The 13,567-nt window shown below is 48.0% G+C and overlaps 1 protein-coding gene across 1 annotated transcript; it reads left to right on the forward strand.

Moving 5' to 3' along the window:
* The first annotated feature begins 484 nt into the window (after positions 1 to 484).
* LOC135384165 (calcium-activated chloride channel regulator 3A-1-like) lies at positions 485 to 12,365 on the forward strand. The gene is made up of 8 exons (XM_064613389.1): positions 485 to 840; positions 4,929 to 5,153; positions 5,486 to 5,762; positions 5,965 to 6,129; positions 7,151 to 7,432; positions 10,092 to 10,237; positions 10,892 to 11,088; positions 12,087 to 12,365. The coding sequence occupies exons 1-8, from the start codon at positions 541 to 543 to the stop codon at positions 12,358 to 12,360; spliced, it is 1,866 nt and encodes a 621-aa protein (XP_064469459.1). The 5' UTR covers positions 485 to 540; the 3' UTR covers positions 12,361 to 12,365.
* Positions 12,366 to 13,567: the final 1,202 nt, after the last annotated feature.

Below are 13,567 nucleotides of genomic sequence, written 5' to 3' on the forward strand. Positions count from 1 at the left end.
TATCGAGAGCAAATGTATTTTATGTAGGGTCTGACCGATGCGAGGCTATGATCCAAGTGAGTAGTGCGCTACAGGAAGAGGGGGAGTTGGTGATAGTTCGCTACAATGCAGCACTCACACGAGACGAAGGAGAGACAAGGAGACAAACTTCAGAGCTTGGTCAGAGGCTCTTCAGTTGAGAGTCTGCAGATGCGTTTGTCTCATTGTTTTAACCCCCTTCGCCCCGTCTGAATGCTGCTGTCTAGCGACATAGAGCGCTAGAGAACTGCAATCGTGGATACACCGTACTGTCATGGCGTGGCATCATGACGTCACTGCGCTGCCGGGTAGCAGTATCCAACGGGTGACAGTCTTGAGCGGGTCACATGCTTCTGACCAGAAGAGTACGGATACGTCACACAAGATGTGCAGTAGAATGCGTATGTATTTTGCAAATAAGGTCTAATATCAAAAAGGCCACAACAACTTGCCTGCCAAAAATGTCGGCATGCTTAGTGGCCACATGAAGGGCCAGTTACTGATATCTGATATGAACAACAGATGCTGAACCGCGGGGGTGGAACTAGCAACGGAGGCCTCCTTATCCTGATAACGGACTCAACGTTGGACATGATGCAAGAGCTCGAGCCAGCTATGCAGTTATTGAAGAACAATGGTCTCATCATGAATACCGTCGCACTTGGTCCACACACGTACCGGGAAATTGAGCGTCTGGCTGTGGCCACCGGTGGACGAACCTTCGCTATTAACTTCCCCAGCGCTTTCGCGTCTCCTGAGCTGGATTCTGCGTTGCTCACCGCCACATCAACGCTGACGAGTGCAGAAGAAAAAGAAATTGTGGTATGGTACCTTATAGCTATTGGGGGAGGCTTGTTACGTAACCAAAGGACTACGTGGCCCTGAATTCCCCTTAACTCTACGGGTTTCATTCTGGAAAACAAGAAGTCCTACGTAGTCCCATCTGGGCAGATAAGGCCTCAAGTGCACGCCCAAGCAGCAAAATGTACTGAAAGTCGAGTGCAATAGGGGTGGACGCCCAAGCAGCAAAATGTACTGAAACTCGGGTGCAATAGGGGTGGACTGTATGTGTCTTATCAATGTTCTTGAGTTCTACGAGTCTGTTCAAGGCCTTCCACCTACCCGTCCACCCCTATTGCACTCGACTTTCAGTACATTGTGCTGCTTGGGCGGTATGTGTCTTATCAATGTTCTTGAGTATCACGAGTCTGTTCAAGGTCTTCCACCTACCCGTCCACCCCTATTGCACTCGACCTTCAGTACATTGTGCTGCTTGGGCGGTGCATTAAGAGGCGGGTACCTGCACAACGTGATGCTTTCCGGTTGGAATAAGTTTTTATTTCCATAGATGGAGTTAATATCAGACCAACAAGGAAAGGAAAAAAGCGCTGTTCCAGAAGGATCGGTGTAAGATAAGCTGCCTTCAGCAGTTTTATGTGGCGCACAGAAAAGTAGCTTGTAGCAGACGCCGTTCTTCGACAAATAATGGCTGCATATACTCACATCATTATTCCACGCCCTTTCATATTACGTAACCTCTAGTTGTCCCTGAGCTTTCTTGATAACCCTCGCGAGGGGAGACTTCACCCCCCCCCCCCTGTCCCCGTTCGATCCATCACTTCGCAACCAAATGGATAGCAAGCTTGTGGTATTTCCGCAATCATTTACGTGAACAGAACGCGGTTGTGAGATATCTCATTTGAAAACGAATGGGGGAATCATGAAAACGACTTCCGAAATTTGAAAAAAGTCTGACTTCCACCCAGCATCGGTGGAAGTACTTTGTTTCCCTGCTTGGGAACGTAATCGTGCATTAGTCATACCATTCCGGTGCTATTTCCCGATTCTCAGGGAAGTAGCTGACAGCTGCTTCTTTCCATCAGTGTCTGATTAATCTGATTCCGAATCTTCATCCATTGTGTTGTTTCGGATCAGTAAAACAGAGTGGTATGCTAGGGGAGTCCGGGGCGAGTTGTCACATTTTTGCTTGTGATCGCCTCGCGGAAGTATGCTAATCTGGGCGATGAAACCTTTGTGGAAATATAGTTTAATCACTTCACAACAAAATATGGGGAATAAAACTAGTCGCTGCCGCTCGAAAATTTGCTGTTGTCCAATTTGTATAAGTGGCCGAATTTCTTCAATGAGCCGTACGAGTTCGCGTTTGTCGCTTCCATCCAAATTTCTTTGCTCATCTTCAACTTCGAAGCGAGGCTCCATTGAGAAGGTGTGACCTCTAGGAAACTCAAGGAAACAAAGAATGGTGGCAAATAATTACCAGTGGCTGATACCGCTAGAGCCGTTGTGAGAAGTGCCCCGCGTTCTCCTGAGGATATGGCCCAAATTTGCTTCCATCCACGTTCTGCAACGACGCGGGTCGCGCCGTGAACCGTTGTCACACCGGTTTCATCCATATTCCAGATATCACCGGGCAGAAACTTGGAACTTGCCAGGAACGGTGCTAAGATTGTACAAGAACGCCCCAAGGTTCACCCGGTTGCAACTGGGTGCTCTTGTCAAGCTGGTTGCCTCTGGCATATGCAGAGAGATAGACGAGTGGCGTTTAAGGAATAGGGAGAACCAGTCGGGCCCTGCCCACGCTGTGATTGTCCCGCTCCGCGGTAGCTTCCATATTGATAAGCAAGGCACAGAACTTGCATTGGCGTCAACCCGAAATACCCGTATTGACTCACCTTCTGCAGGCACTTTCCGATTATAACGCGCCAAGGTACCGCATTTGATGACGAATTTTTTGCCGGCTTTAAGGAGTGATATCCCATATTCCCGTACAGCGCGGAGAGCAACCATCGCAATCTCCGTAGACATCAAGCCGTGTCCCGTTTTCCGCGTGTAGGTTCGCATTGTACCCATAGTGGATGGAGGAAATTAAGCGTTAGGCGATCTCAATGAAGCATAGGAAACTGTACGAAACATTTTATCAGCGCTATAGGCTATGCTCTCATGCCTTCGTCTGATGCATAGAGTGTGTCAATGTACCCCGCAGTCGAAGTGGCAACGTACCCCGTCGCACCCCCCCCCGCCTTTTACCCAGAGCCTGAATCTTAATTACCTGTTGTATAGCGCTGACAGCCCGTCAAGACGTGCTGAAGAAGTTAATAAAAATTCCCCAATTGTTCCCAGCTGAGAATGTGAGAAAGCGTCTGGCAAAACTCGAAACTACGAAGAATGTAAAATTTTACTCACCTGCCAGTAAAAGACCCAAGCAGCACAATGCACTGAAAGTAGAGTGCAGTAGGGGTGGACGAGTAGGTGGAACGCCTTGAAGACGCTCGTGAAACTAAAGAACATTGATAAGACGCATACCGTCCACCCCTGTTGCACTCTACTTTCAGTACATTCCCAAGCAGCAAAATGTACTGAAAGTCGAATGCAATGGGGGTGGACGGGTAAGTGGAAGGCCTTGAACAGACCCGGAAAACAAAACATTGATAAGGCACATACCGTCCACCCCTGTTGCACTCGACTTTCAGTACATTGTGCTGCTTGGGCGAGGTTTCGCGCTGTCTGCGTCCAAGCACGCCACCCGCGATAGTGATAATCTCTGCCGTAAGTGATAACGTGTGGTGCTAACGAAATGCGCGGAAAGCGAATATCTGCGGCCCTTGGTTTCGTTTTTCTGCGAGTTATCGCAATTTGGAAATGTGCCAACTCACCCCGGTGTCCCCTACTTCTCCGCTCCATGCAGAGTGACGTCTGCGCGGTGGCCTCGTGAGGGAAACAGTTCTGCGCCTTCCTAGCTCTCCACGTTCCGGTTTCGGTTTGACAGATTTTTGAGACATCATTCGTCACATGCGGAAAAAACAAAGTTGATGCCAGGTATACAGTGGATGTTATGCACCAACTACGATGTGCACCAATGTTTTCTCCCGTTCGTTCTGAAGTCTCCCTTTAGCTAGACCCTAGCGGTTGTTTTGGGTACCCAAACAAAAAGTTATTATTATTATTATTAGTTATTATTATTTAGGAGGTCTTTCCTCTTGAGCGGAACCTGTGATTTACACTGTAGGCATTACTTCCATTGCCGAACCACGGCCTTGTTCTTTTTTCTCTTTTGGGAATAGCAAGTCGACCTTGGCCTGTCTGACCTTTCCCCATTTTTTATCTTTAATAAACATACCCCCCCCCCCCCCCACGGCCCTGGAAAATTGAGCTAGCAGCTTCCCTGACCAGTCTCAGTTCATCTTCACCTACTAGCTCTAGGGAGCTTCCCTTTCACCTGTAGTATGGAATACTATTAAACAGCGGCGTAACCAGAAAAAAAATATATTTCGGAAGGGGCTCTATGGGAACTTTGCATGGGAGAGGAGGATTCACATCGTTTCCCTCTCCAAAGTGCCAAAGGTGCCATTTGGGGGGGGGGGGGGTGTCGCCCTAGAACGCCCCCTTTCTGGCTACGCAGGTGCCGCTACAAGTACTAAAGGAACAATGAAGACGGCACACACAAGCCGCCGATATTTCGAACAGAGACTGTTCTTCTTCTGGGGCCAGAGAAGAAGAAGAACAGTCTCTGTTCGAAATATCGGCGGCTTCTGTCCTGAGGCAACTCCCTTCCTACATCTCTACCGGTTCGCTGGATTTCTACCCATCTATGAAAAGGAATAGAGACATACAGGTTCTGTAATATTTCAGAACGTTAGTATAATACTTAATAGCCTGCACAGCCTCAGTCATTAATTGTCGTGTTCGTTCTTTTCATGATATCCTTTCATGATAATGACAAGTACACTATACAAGTTTATCTCCCATTCATTGAGGGGTCGTGCCGAAGAAACAGCTGTATATAGCAGCTTGGCACTAATTCCTTATTTGTTCAACAGACTTACTCAACGAGAACCTCAACCAATTCCACCACATTTTCTGCTTACGTTTTTTTCTTTTTTTACGTTCAGGTGACGCAGGATGAATTGTTTGTGAACAAAGAGATGACTGTTGAGATTTTTGTGGAAGAACGCTTGGGGATACGAGGATCGGTGTCGGTTATCGGATCCTCCGTCAAAGACCTCTCGGTCCGCCTGACAAACCCGAGGAACTTGGTCTATCATGAGACGAGTGGCGAATGTACCAAAGATGTCGTGCTTACCAACTGGGTGCACTGCTCCTTCAATAAGATGATGGTAAGAATTTATAATCACGTAACGCAGAAGAACGATAATCTCGGCTAATGATGGCAAAGAACAGCTGAATTCGTAGCAGAGTATATTGTGCTCGAACGCTATGGAATGGCGTATAAAACCTGCAGTATACAAATTATGCTGCATTATCCAAGGCAAGTAGGGCTACGTGCCCCAGAACTAGGACTACACTTATCGTCCTTCTTGTGCAGTCTGCAAATTACCCTTTTTATATATTTCGAATACTAGGCTTTTTTTCTGTTTTGGCTTGCCCATTGAAGATTGTACCACCATAAAGTCACAGTGGTTAACGTAATTTCTATACCGCCTCTCAGCCCGGAAAATGGCTTCTGCACCTGATCCCCAGTCCCGGTCAGAGCACAACCGTGACGCTGCTGGCATCCTCGAACGCCCTTCCTTCAGAAGAAGGACAGAGTCCGGTGACTGCAGAGGCTTACTTATCCAGTGCCATCGTCACATTTCCCGAAGTGTTGAGCGTGCATGTCCGCGTCTCCAAGGGCCAGAACGCGATCCTTGGAGCCATTGTCAAAGCTACTGTCACCAGACCAAAGTGGACTGCCACAACTCTCGTACTTAAAGACGACGGCGTTGGTGAGCACACGAGTGCTAAAATTCATTGAAATTTAGGAACACTGTCGGAGTCTTTCACCTGGCGTCTCTCACAACCTCTCCCTCATCATATCTCGGTTTCAGAATAAGCCTTGTTACACAAGGGTCAATTAATTTTGTTATTGCCTTCTATAAGAAAAGTCTGTGTAGTCCGTTACCAATCAGCGTCGGATAAACTTTACAGGAGCAGACAACACGCACGGCGATGGCATTTATTCCGCCTATTTTACTCAGCACGTGGGCAGTGGCCGATATGGTGTCATCGTCAAGGCGCGGGGCGGTAGAGGAGCACGCATTCTGCGGCCTGTCAAGAAGGATACCTCCATTGGCGACATCGGCAAGATGCCAAGTAAGGCGGTGCAATCATGGCGCTTTGCGCCAGAATAGGTATAGTGCTGTATAGCTAATCCGTTCATGATCAGGCACACTTAAGATTACCGGGGCTGAAGCTCCAGCGGTAGCAGTTGGAGTTCCGTATTACTCCTCGGAGCTAGGTAAAGCTTCGCCAGAAGGAGGGGCATCACTGGAAGCGCAACATGACGTCACACTTAAACGACATCTGTCGCCAAGCTGTATACGGTTGTTGTCGAGTCCCCAGCAGATCATCGACGCCATTAGGTGCAAACCGTTGTTTGTGGTGCAAGGAGGGAAGACGAGTGCACATTTCGTCGATGAAGCGTCCGGGAGCCCCTGCACCCTTTGCACACAGCACCCAATACCACAAGTGGCTGTCGGTCGTATACTGGCGAAAGCACCTGTTGACCAATAAGGCTCCCGTGATTTGTCTGAGAAGCCGACCCCGGTTTGATTCCTCTTGCATCCTGGCTTTTAGGGCGGGGAAGCAATGATTCTCACGACAAAACTAGGGAAAGCGTCTAGGGAAGCGTCGGAAAGCGGACGGCAACAAAGGGACCACGGTACGCTCCTACTGTACCTGATAAAACGACTAAGATTTTGTGTACCTTCTAAATAAGAGGAAGTCCCTGGTACCTTATAGAAATTGGCCTGTGTACCTGATATTAATCGGGTACAGCTTTATAAAGGTATGCTAAAAGATACATACAGTAGCCGAATTATTACCGTAAATTTATTTTCGTTTGCGTTTCTATTCCAGGTATTCTGACGTTGGGATATTCGTTTCTCTTACCATTAACCGCTATACTTACGGTATTCCGTTTGTTACTTCCCCTGCTCAAAACACCCTCCAACGCGAAAGATAAGAGAAAGATCAAACAGCCTCCCTTTAGGCGACTCTGTTCCTGTTCTTCCCAGAGCGCTACCTATTGCAGGGGAAATGCATGAGGGCCGAATGGTCATTCGCTGCAGCGGCCTTCCTGAACGCGCTATTGACTGGACGCTCGAATGCGCAGGGAACTTGACACGCTCTGCTAAGAGGACATACAAGCTGCGTGACCTGGTCATCAAGCCCCAGCGCCGGCATATGTGGGCTCCGCGGATCCTGGGGGACGCTGGCTTCTTCGAGCGGGTCGTCGATGCTGGATCTTTCCAGCTACTAGGTTACGATGAAAACGCAAAGATTCCTCCGGGACCGGTGAACGACCTGGTCCTGCAAGATTCGCGGTACAAAGGTTCTCGATGGATGGTCACCTTAACCTGGACAGCAATGGGGGCACATATGGATTTTGGCAAAGGTTAGACTTAGGACTCCTCTTCAGAGCTCTACATTTTAGTAATGCGTAAAAGGTGCGAGTTCCAGCTCGAAAGAGGATGCTGGTGATTTCGTGGCACGATAGAGGTTTCTTGGACAAGGTTGTCCACCGCGAGCAACGTTACACATGGGATGTTGTTAAAGAAGCACCGAGGCGACCGGCATTTTTTTTTTTTTTTTTCGCTATGGAGTGTTCTGACACGAATTGAGTTTCTGTAAAAGAACGATTAGCGCAGGTGACGTACTAAGCGACCACCAGGCCTCTGTTCCGCACACATTGAAAAACCCTCTCCTGGCGAATAGAGCGCATCGCAGGCCGAGAGGACGTCTCGCCTGACATGATACCACTGCACCACGTCATTCGTGATGATGTCACCACGTCATGATACGACGTCATTCGTGACGTACAGCGGTACAGCCAACGCCAGCTGAACAACAGAAGGCCTGCTGAATGCCTCTCCCCCCTTAGATTAAGAGGCAGAATTCGTCTGCTACTGCGATTCACCGTTCTGCGAATTCAGGAATCCAGAAATGATTACAGCTCATCTAGAACCTGCAGACCTAAATATTTACACGAAAAGTGCAGGAGACCTTTTTGCGCTTTATTTTCAAGTTTACCCATTTAGTACGCGGGGTCGTTCAATCGCAACTCGCAGACGACAGTGGTTCGTCTTCATTGCCACGATCGCTGAAAGCACGTTCGTGATTGGCTGCGGCTGTTGAAAACACGATCCACAATGGCTGATTCTTAATTGTTACGTCATGGCGACGAGTAAGCAGGCTTTCTCTCTCTAGTTGGTGTTGACATTGGGACTAAAACCCAGTGGGCGGCGTCAGAGTCGCGCTCTGATGTCACTGTTGCCAGAGTACAACATGAAAACTTAGTGGAATCACCTACCCGAAAGAAAAAACTAAATAAAAAAAAACTGCAAAATCTGCAAAACTGTGTGTGCAGTAATTTACCGAAAGGCATATTCAATTCTGCGGAAGGACAACACGTTTCTAGGCAGAAAATGGAAAGTAGCAGAGAAATTGGCCAGCAGACGACAGCACCCCATAGCAAGAAGGCGACTCAAAAGAGCAGACGACCACGTGCAGACGATGAGGCAGCGGAACTGACGTAGATTCGTAACGGAAGAGAGCTTTGATTGGCCGGGCTCGTGTTCATCCGCAGTTGACGCTTCCAGAATCGCGGACGCTGGGCGATTAAAATATCTGGCATGGGCAGATCCCGGCGGACGCTCACATTTTTGACGCCTGGCGTAGGGCGTCCGACGCTCAAAGAAGTTGGCGGGTTTTTCGCTGTACATTCGCTCCATGGAGGTTTGCGTTAAAGTGGGACTCCGTAACAAAATCACCACAACTGTTGCGGCATATGCGTAATATTTGGGGTGACATGGAGAACATGTGTACAAAATATGTCGGTTCAAACCTGCGTAGATTTTACTCGAACGAGTTATTGCCAAGGGAGCGCTTCGCCTGTGTAAAGCGAGAGGGCGCAGAAAGCAACACACTGTTGACATCATTCGGCATCCGGCATGGGAGGAAGCAGGTCTCCCAAACTCACCTCGGAAAAGCGTGCAACTAAGAAGGCCGCCACTAGATACCCCACTGTTGCCGTTCCGGATCACTTCAGCGCGCTAAGTTTAGCGGCAAAATGTTTTTGTTGTTTCTGCGAATGAATCTAGCCTTTATATGTCCAAATAAAACGCGTATAACAACTTTCTGTGTCGTGTTTCACTTTTTGGTCCGTATTGGTTTCACCTTTGGTCCGTATCACACGTGTTGAGCGATCGGAAGGATCTAGTACACGGCTGCGTGCATCACATAGCGTACCTGTCGTACCAGGCGCCGCCACTGGCGCCGCAGGCGTAGTCGTCCATTTCTCCTTCGGTGACTTGGCCTGGCTTGGACTGTGCTTCAACTGGATCTTTAGCGCGCTACAATCAAACGCAAGCCAACGTCTGGTAACAATGGGGTATCTAAGGGCGGCCTCCGGCATTGCACGCATCGGGATAGGAACAAATACATGGGAAAATGGCGACCTTGGGGGACCTGGGAGGAAGCATGCGGGGTTGTCGGCTAGAAGAGGCGATAGCGTGCCCTTTCACCCTCTCACATTGTGGGTGAAGGAAAGTCGCGTCTCCGATGATGCGCAGTGAACAAAACAATGAAAAAGATATGGTGTTCCTTCAGGAATTTTTCGCGGACGACCTATCGAACTGTAATCTTTGTTCTGAAAACGGCTCCGGTATTAGGTGACCGGAGGGAGCAGATGTTCTCATTGGGACAAGTTCGTAGCTTTTATAATTAAAAAATTAATTATTGAAAGTTAATTCAGACATTGCCTTGGGAGTTTGCTAATGGCCTCCTAAGGTGTGCCCTTCAGCATATGCTATTTTGGAATTGATTTCATCTCGGAAAGAGTGATGTATATACTTAAAAAAATATTTTCGTATTTGGCTGAGACACCCTATGTACTCGTATTACACATACAGGGCGTTCGCCCCCCTCCCCCATACGCATAGTAGCACTGCATAGTGCGGGGGATGTCATTCGCGCTAGGAGAAGAGCCTCAAACATGAGGGCATAAGAGTCGCGCATTGTGTCTTCTAACACGTTGTCGTTCCTTGGTTCCACAGCCACGTCCCTGGAAGTTCGCAGCAGCCTGGTGGCCAGCGAGTTGGAAGAGAATTTCCAAGAGGCATTTCTTATTAGTAAACCGGACATTGTCACTGGAACGCTGACTCCTCAGACGCCGGGATTCCGACAGGAACTCGTTATTGTTGTAAGAGTTTTATATTTTTCCGCGTTTCATAGTTCTAAATTTCATTATTGAAGCAGCACTAAATGCTAAAATATGCGTGGAATGAAAAATGCCGCTACCTTGACACCCACACAAAAGCTATAGGAGTCTTCCGTTGCGACGTTCGTGATTTATGAGCCGAAGCATCTGCAATTTACGCCTTCTTGCACCAGTGCGGGACACGGCCTCACTGGTCTCCGGAACGATTTGTGCAATCATCGCGGGAGATCGTTTGAGGAGACCAATCCGGGGCCTTCTTGAGAAGGAGAGGGAAAGCGGATATTCCGGTTCCTTTCGGCCATTAAAAAAATGAGAGCGATTAATGTAATTAAAGCGAGGACAATCCGTTGGCATTAGACATTCGTCTTATTTGAAATTGCTTTCAACTACCCTTTCCGCGGCTGTGCACGGTATACCGTCAGTGAAGGATTCACGAATTTGCGAAATAACCCGCAGAACTCGATACAGCAGCTTCCTGCTTCCAATGTTGCCTAACAGCTTGAAAGGTTGCGATCTTCGTGGCGCTATGTGCGTGTTCAATCACCATTGGTTTTAATGATAATTGAAGAGTGGCCATCCGTGTGACAACCCATTGTTACGCATGAGTGATGCGAGTATTTGACGCTTTGCCTGCAGATCCCACCACGTGCACTGGGCAGAACGAAGGCGACGGCGGTCAACCTATACTTCGCCATGAAAACTCGTAACTCGGCAGGACAGACGTCACCCGTGTCTAACGTCGCACGCGTGAGCTACGGCCTCTATGATCTGCTGAAACCACGAGCGAGGCATAACAGCCCACTACGGCGTCTGCGTAGGAACAAGCTTACTAGGTTGTATAAGTAAAATTGCTCACGAGTATAGGCGTTCCTGTTGTGCACCTTTCGCGTCCGATTGCCATAGCTTTAGTTTTTCACCGAAATTTGTACTGCTTATTTGGATGCCTGGGATCCATTGTGGAAACAGGATAACTGGGAAGTGTGTCCATCCATAAGATAGAACATCCTATTATGTAGTGAATAGCTTTTCATATACGCGCAATGCGACGTATCATGATGATCATGTGCCAATAACAATGACCGAAAACAGGCGAGTGCGCTGACAACCAGTTACCAGTGACTGACGGGTAAAGGCCCTCTACAAATACGGGAACGTTCACCATTTCTAGGAAAGGTTGCTGCATCTCAATCTGCAGCACGCTTTCCCTACATTTCAAAAGCTGAAACAAACTGAACACTACACCACCTCATGCTTTTCAACGCCTCATCCCTGTAGGAACCTTCCGAACTCACGAGCTTCTTCTTCACAATATGATGTTACTACTGCGCGAAAAGTAATTATTTACCGTTACAAATTACTTCATAAAAAATGTAATACGTTACCGATTAGAAATGTAACGTGTTACATTTCCCGTTACTTTTAAATTGTCTCGCCTCCTGTCCCAGATGAGGACGACCGTATAGGCGTTGAAACATCCGCTTCGTTTTGTTACTATTGTTACTGTTGCTCCAGTAGGTCGCGGTTGTAAGGAATTATCGTATTACTGTGGTCTGCATGGAACACGTGAGGACTAGAGACGGCCGTCACAGTGACCTCTGCGTCATTGCTTCAGTCGAAGATCGGGCTTGCTGAAAAGTGTTGCCATTGTTGACAGAAGGTTAAAAAAGTAATCAGATTACTTGAAAAATTACTTGCTCACAAAATTAATTGATTACGTTAAAATTTACTGAAAAAAGTAATTGATTACTAGTAACGCAATTACTAGTAACGCGTTACGTACAACTCTGCGCGTTGCTAACACATTTCTTTCCATGTCCCGACCATCACGCAGAGGCCAGACGCCAAGAAGACCTTCTTTCCAACGCATGGTAACACCGAAACCGAAGCTAAAGGTGGATATCTCCAAGAACGGCGACATGTCTGCCTCAACGTACATTCTCATCACCGTCGTCGTGGCGTGTGTCATACTGGCCATACTTGTTCTGGTCTTCGACAAGCTCCCGCTTTACTACAGAGGCAAAGATGGCGGCCAGAATATTCATCGTTGCGCTCCTGACACTTGTCCTCGTCGGATCAATATGGAAGCGTTGTTTTTCACTAAATGACGTGAAACCAACTCATTTGTCGAGTCACTCGTATCTTCGATCTTAACGTGTTATTAAGAAGCAATGACATAGCGTTTAGGACATTAAACATTAGATGAGGAACCAATACTACGATCCATGATTCAACACTGCTCCTCCTGCTCCGAACTCGTCATTGTTGTCCTCAGTCTTTTTAGACTGTAGCTGTCTTTTTATTTCGTACTTCAGAGCTACAGTTTGGTTTCATCTGAATTAATTGTAAAAATGATTTCTACACAAGAGGTGCCTGCGAGCATTATCAGTTGCTGTTCTCGATGATAAAAATTATTGTAACCTTTGGCGTACTCATATGCGTAGTAAGTGAGATGACTTCGCAGCAACAATATGATGGCACCTGCGATGTGCTTACAGCACGCTTGTGCACATTACTGAGCTCAGCGTAATTGCTCCAGGATCTGTCGAGCATACCTTAAGCTTCTCCTTTTCGGCCATCGCGTCTACAGCTCCTTTAGCAAGGAGGCACATCTGCGATCTCTGTACTTGCACGGATACTTCGCAACCCACCGTCAAAGCTCCAACTCTGGACAACGGACGATGGACTGGACTTGCAGGATGACGTGGACATCACGTGAGACAAGCTGTGCAGAAAGGTGAGTGAGTGCACCCCCCTGAGTTCTCCTGAGCCGAAGTGGTGGGGTATGTTCGCCAATCATCCTGGCGGTTACCGTGCGACAGGGAGCATGCCACTGCAACACGCCGACATAACAAAAGACACAGCTGAAGACGCACAAGGCGCCTTGTGTTCTAACTTCAGCTGTATCTTGTCTTTTGTCGCCGCGTTGCAGTGGCATCATGTACCAACAAGCCCACATTTGCCCGTTGTACAGGGAGCGTCCCAATCAAGGCCACCGAGGGCTGTTCGTATATGCCTTTTGTGATGGGCAGTTCTCTTGGGACTACCGGATGGGACTACCGGATGGGACTACCGGAATCCCCAAGCGACGAAGACAGCACCTCTTCCTGTCCTGTACTGCCGTAGACCTTTCCCCTCCTCCTTTAATTCGTCGTTTGGTGTATACCAGGCGACACCCTGCAGCAGGCTAACATCTGCTCCCAAACATCTCCACCTAGCCGAAGTGGAGCGGGACATCCGCGGTTCTTAGGTATCCAGAACTGCCTCCTATTTCCCGAATAGGCGGTTCGTACATATTGTTAAAATGTTCCAAAT

This window comes from Ornithodoros turicata, chromosome 2 (assembly GCF_037126465.1).
Source record: "Ornithodoros turicata isolate Travis chromosome 2, ASM3712646v1, whole genome shotgun sequence".
NCBI classification, from domain to species: Eukaryota; Metazoa; Arthropoda; class Arachnida; order Ixodida; family Argasidae; genus Ornithodoros; species Ornithodoros turicata.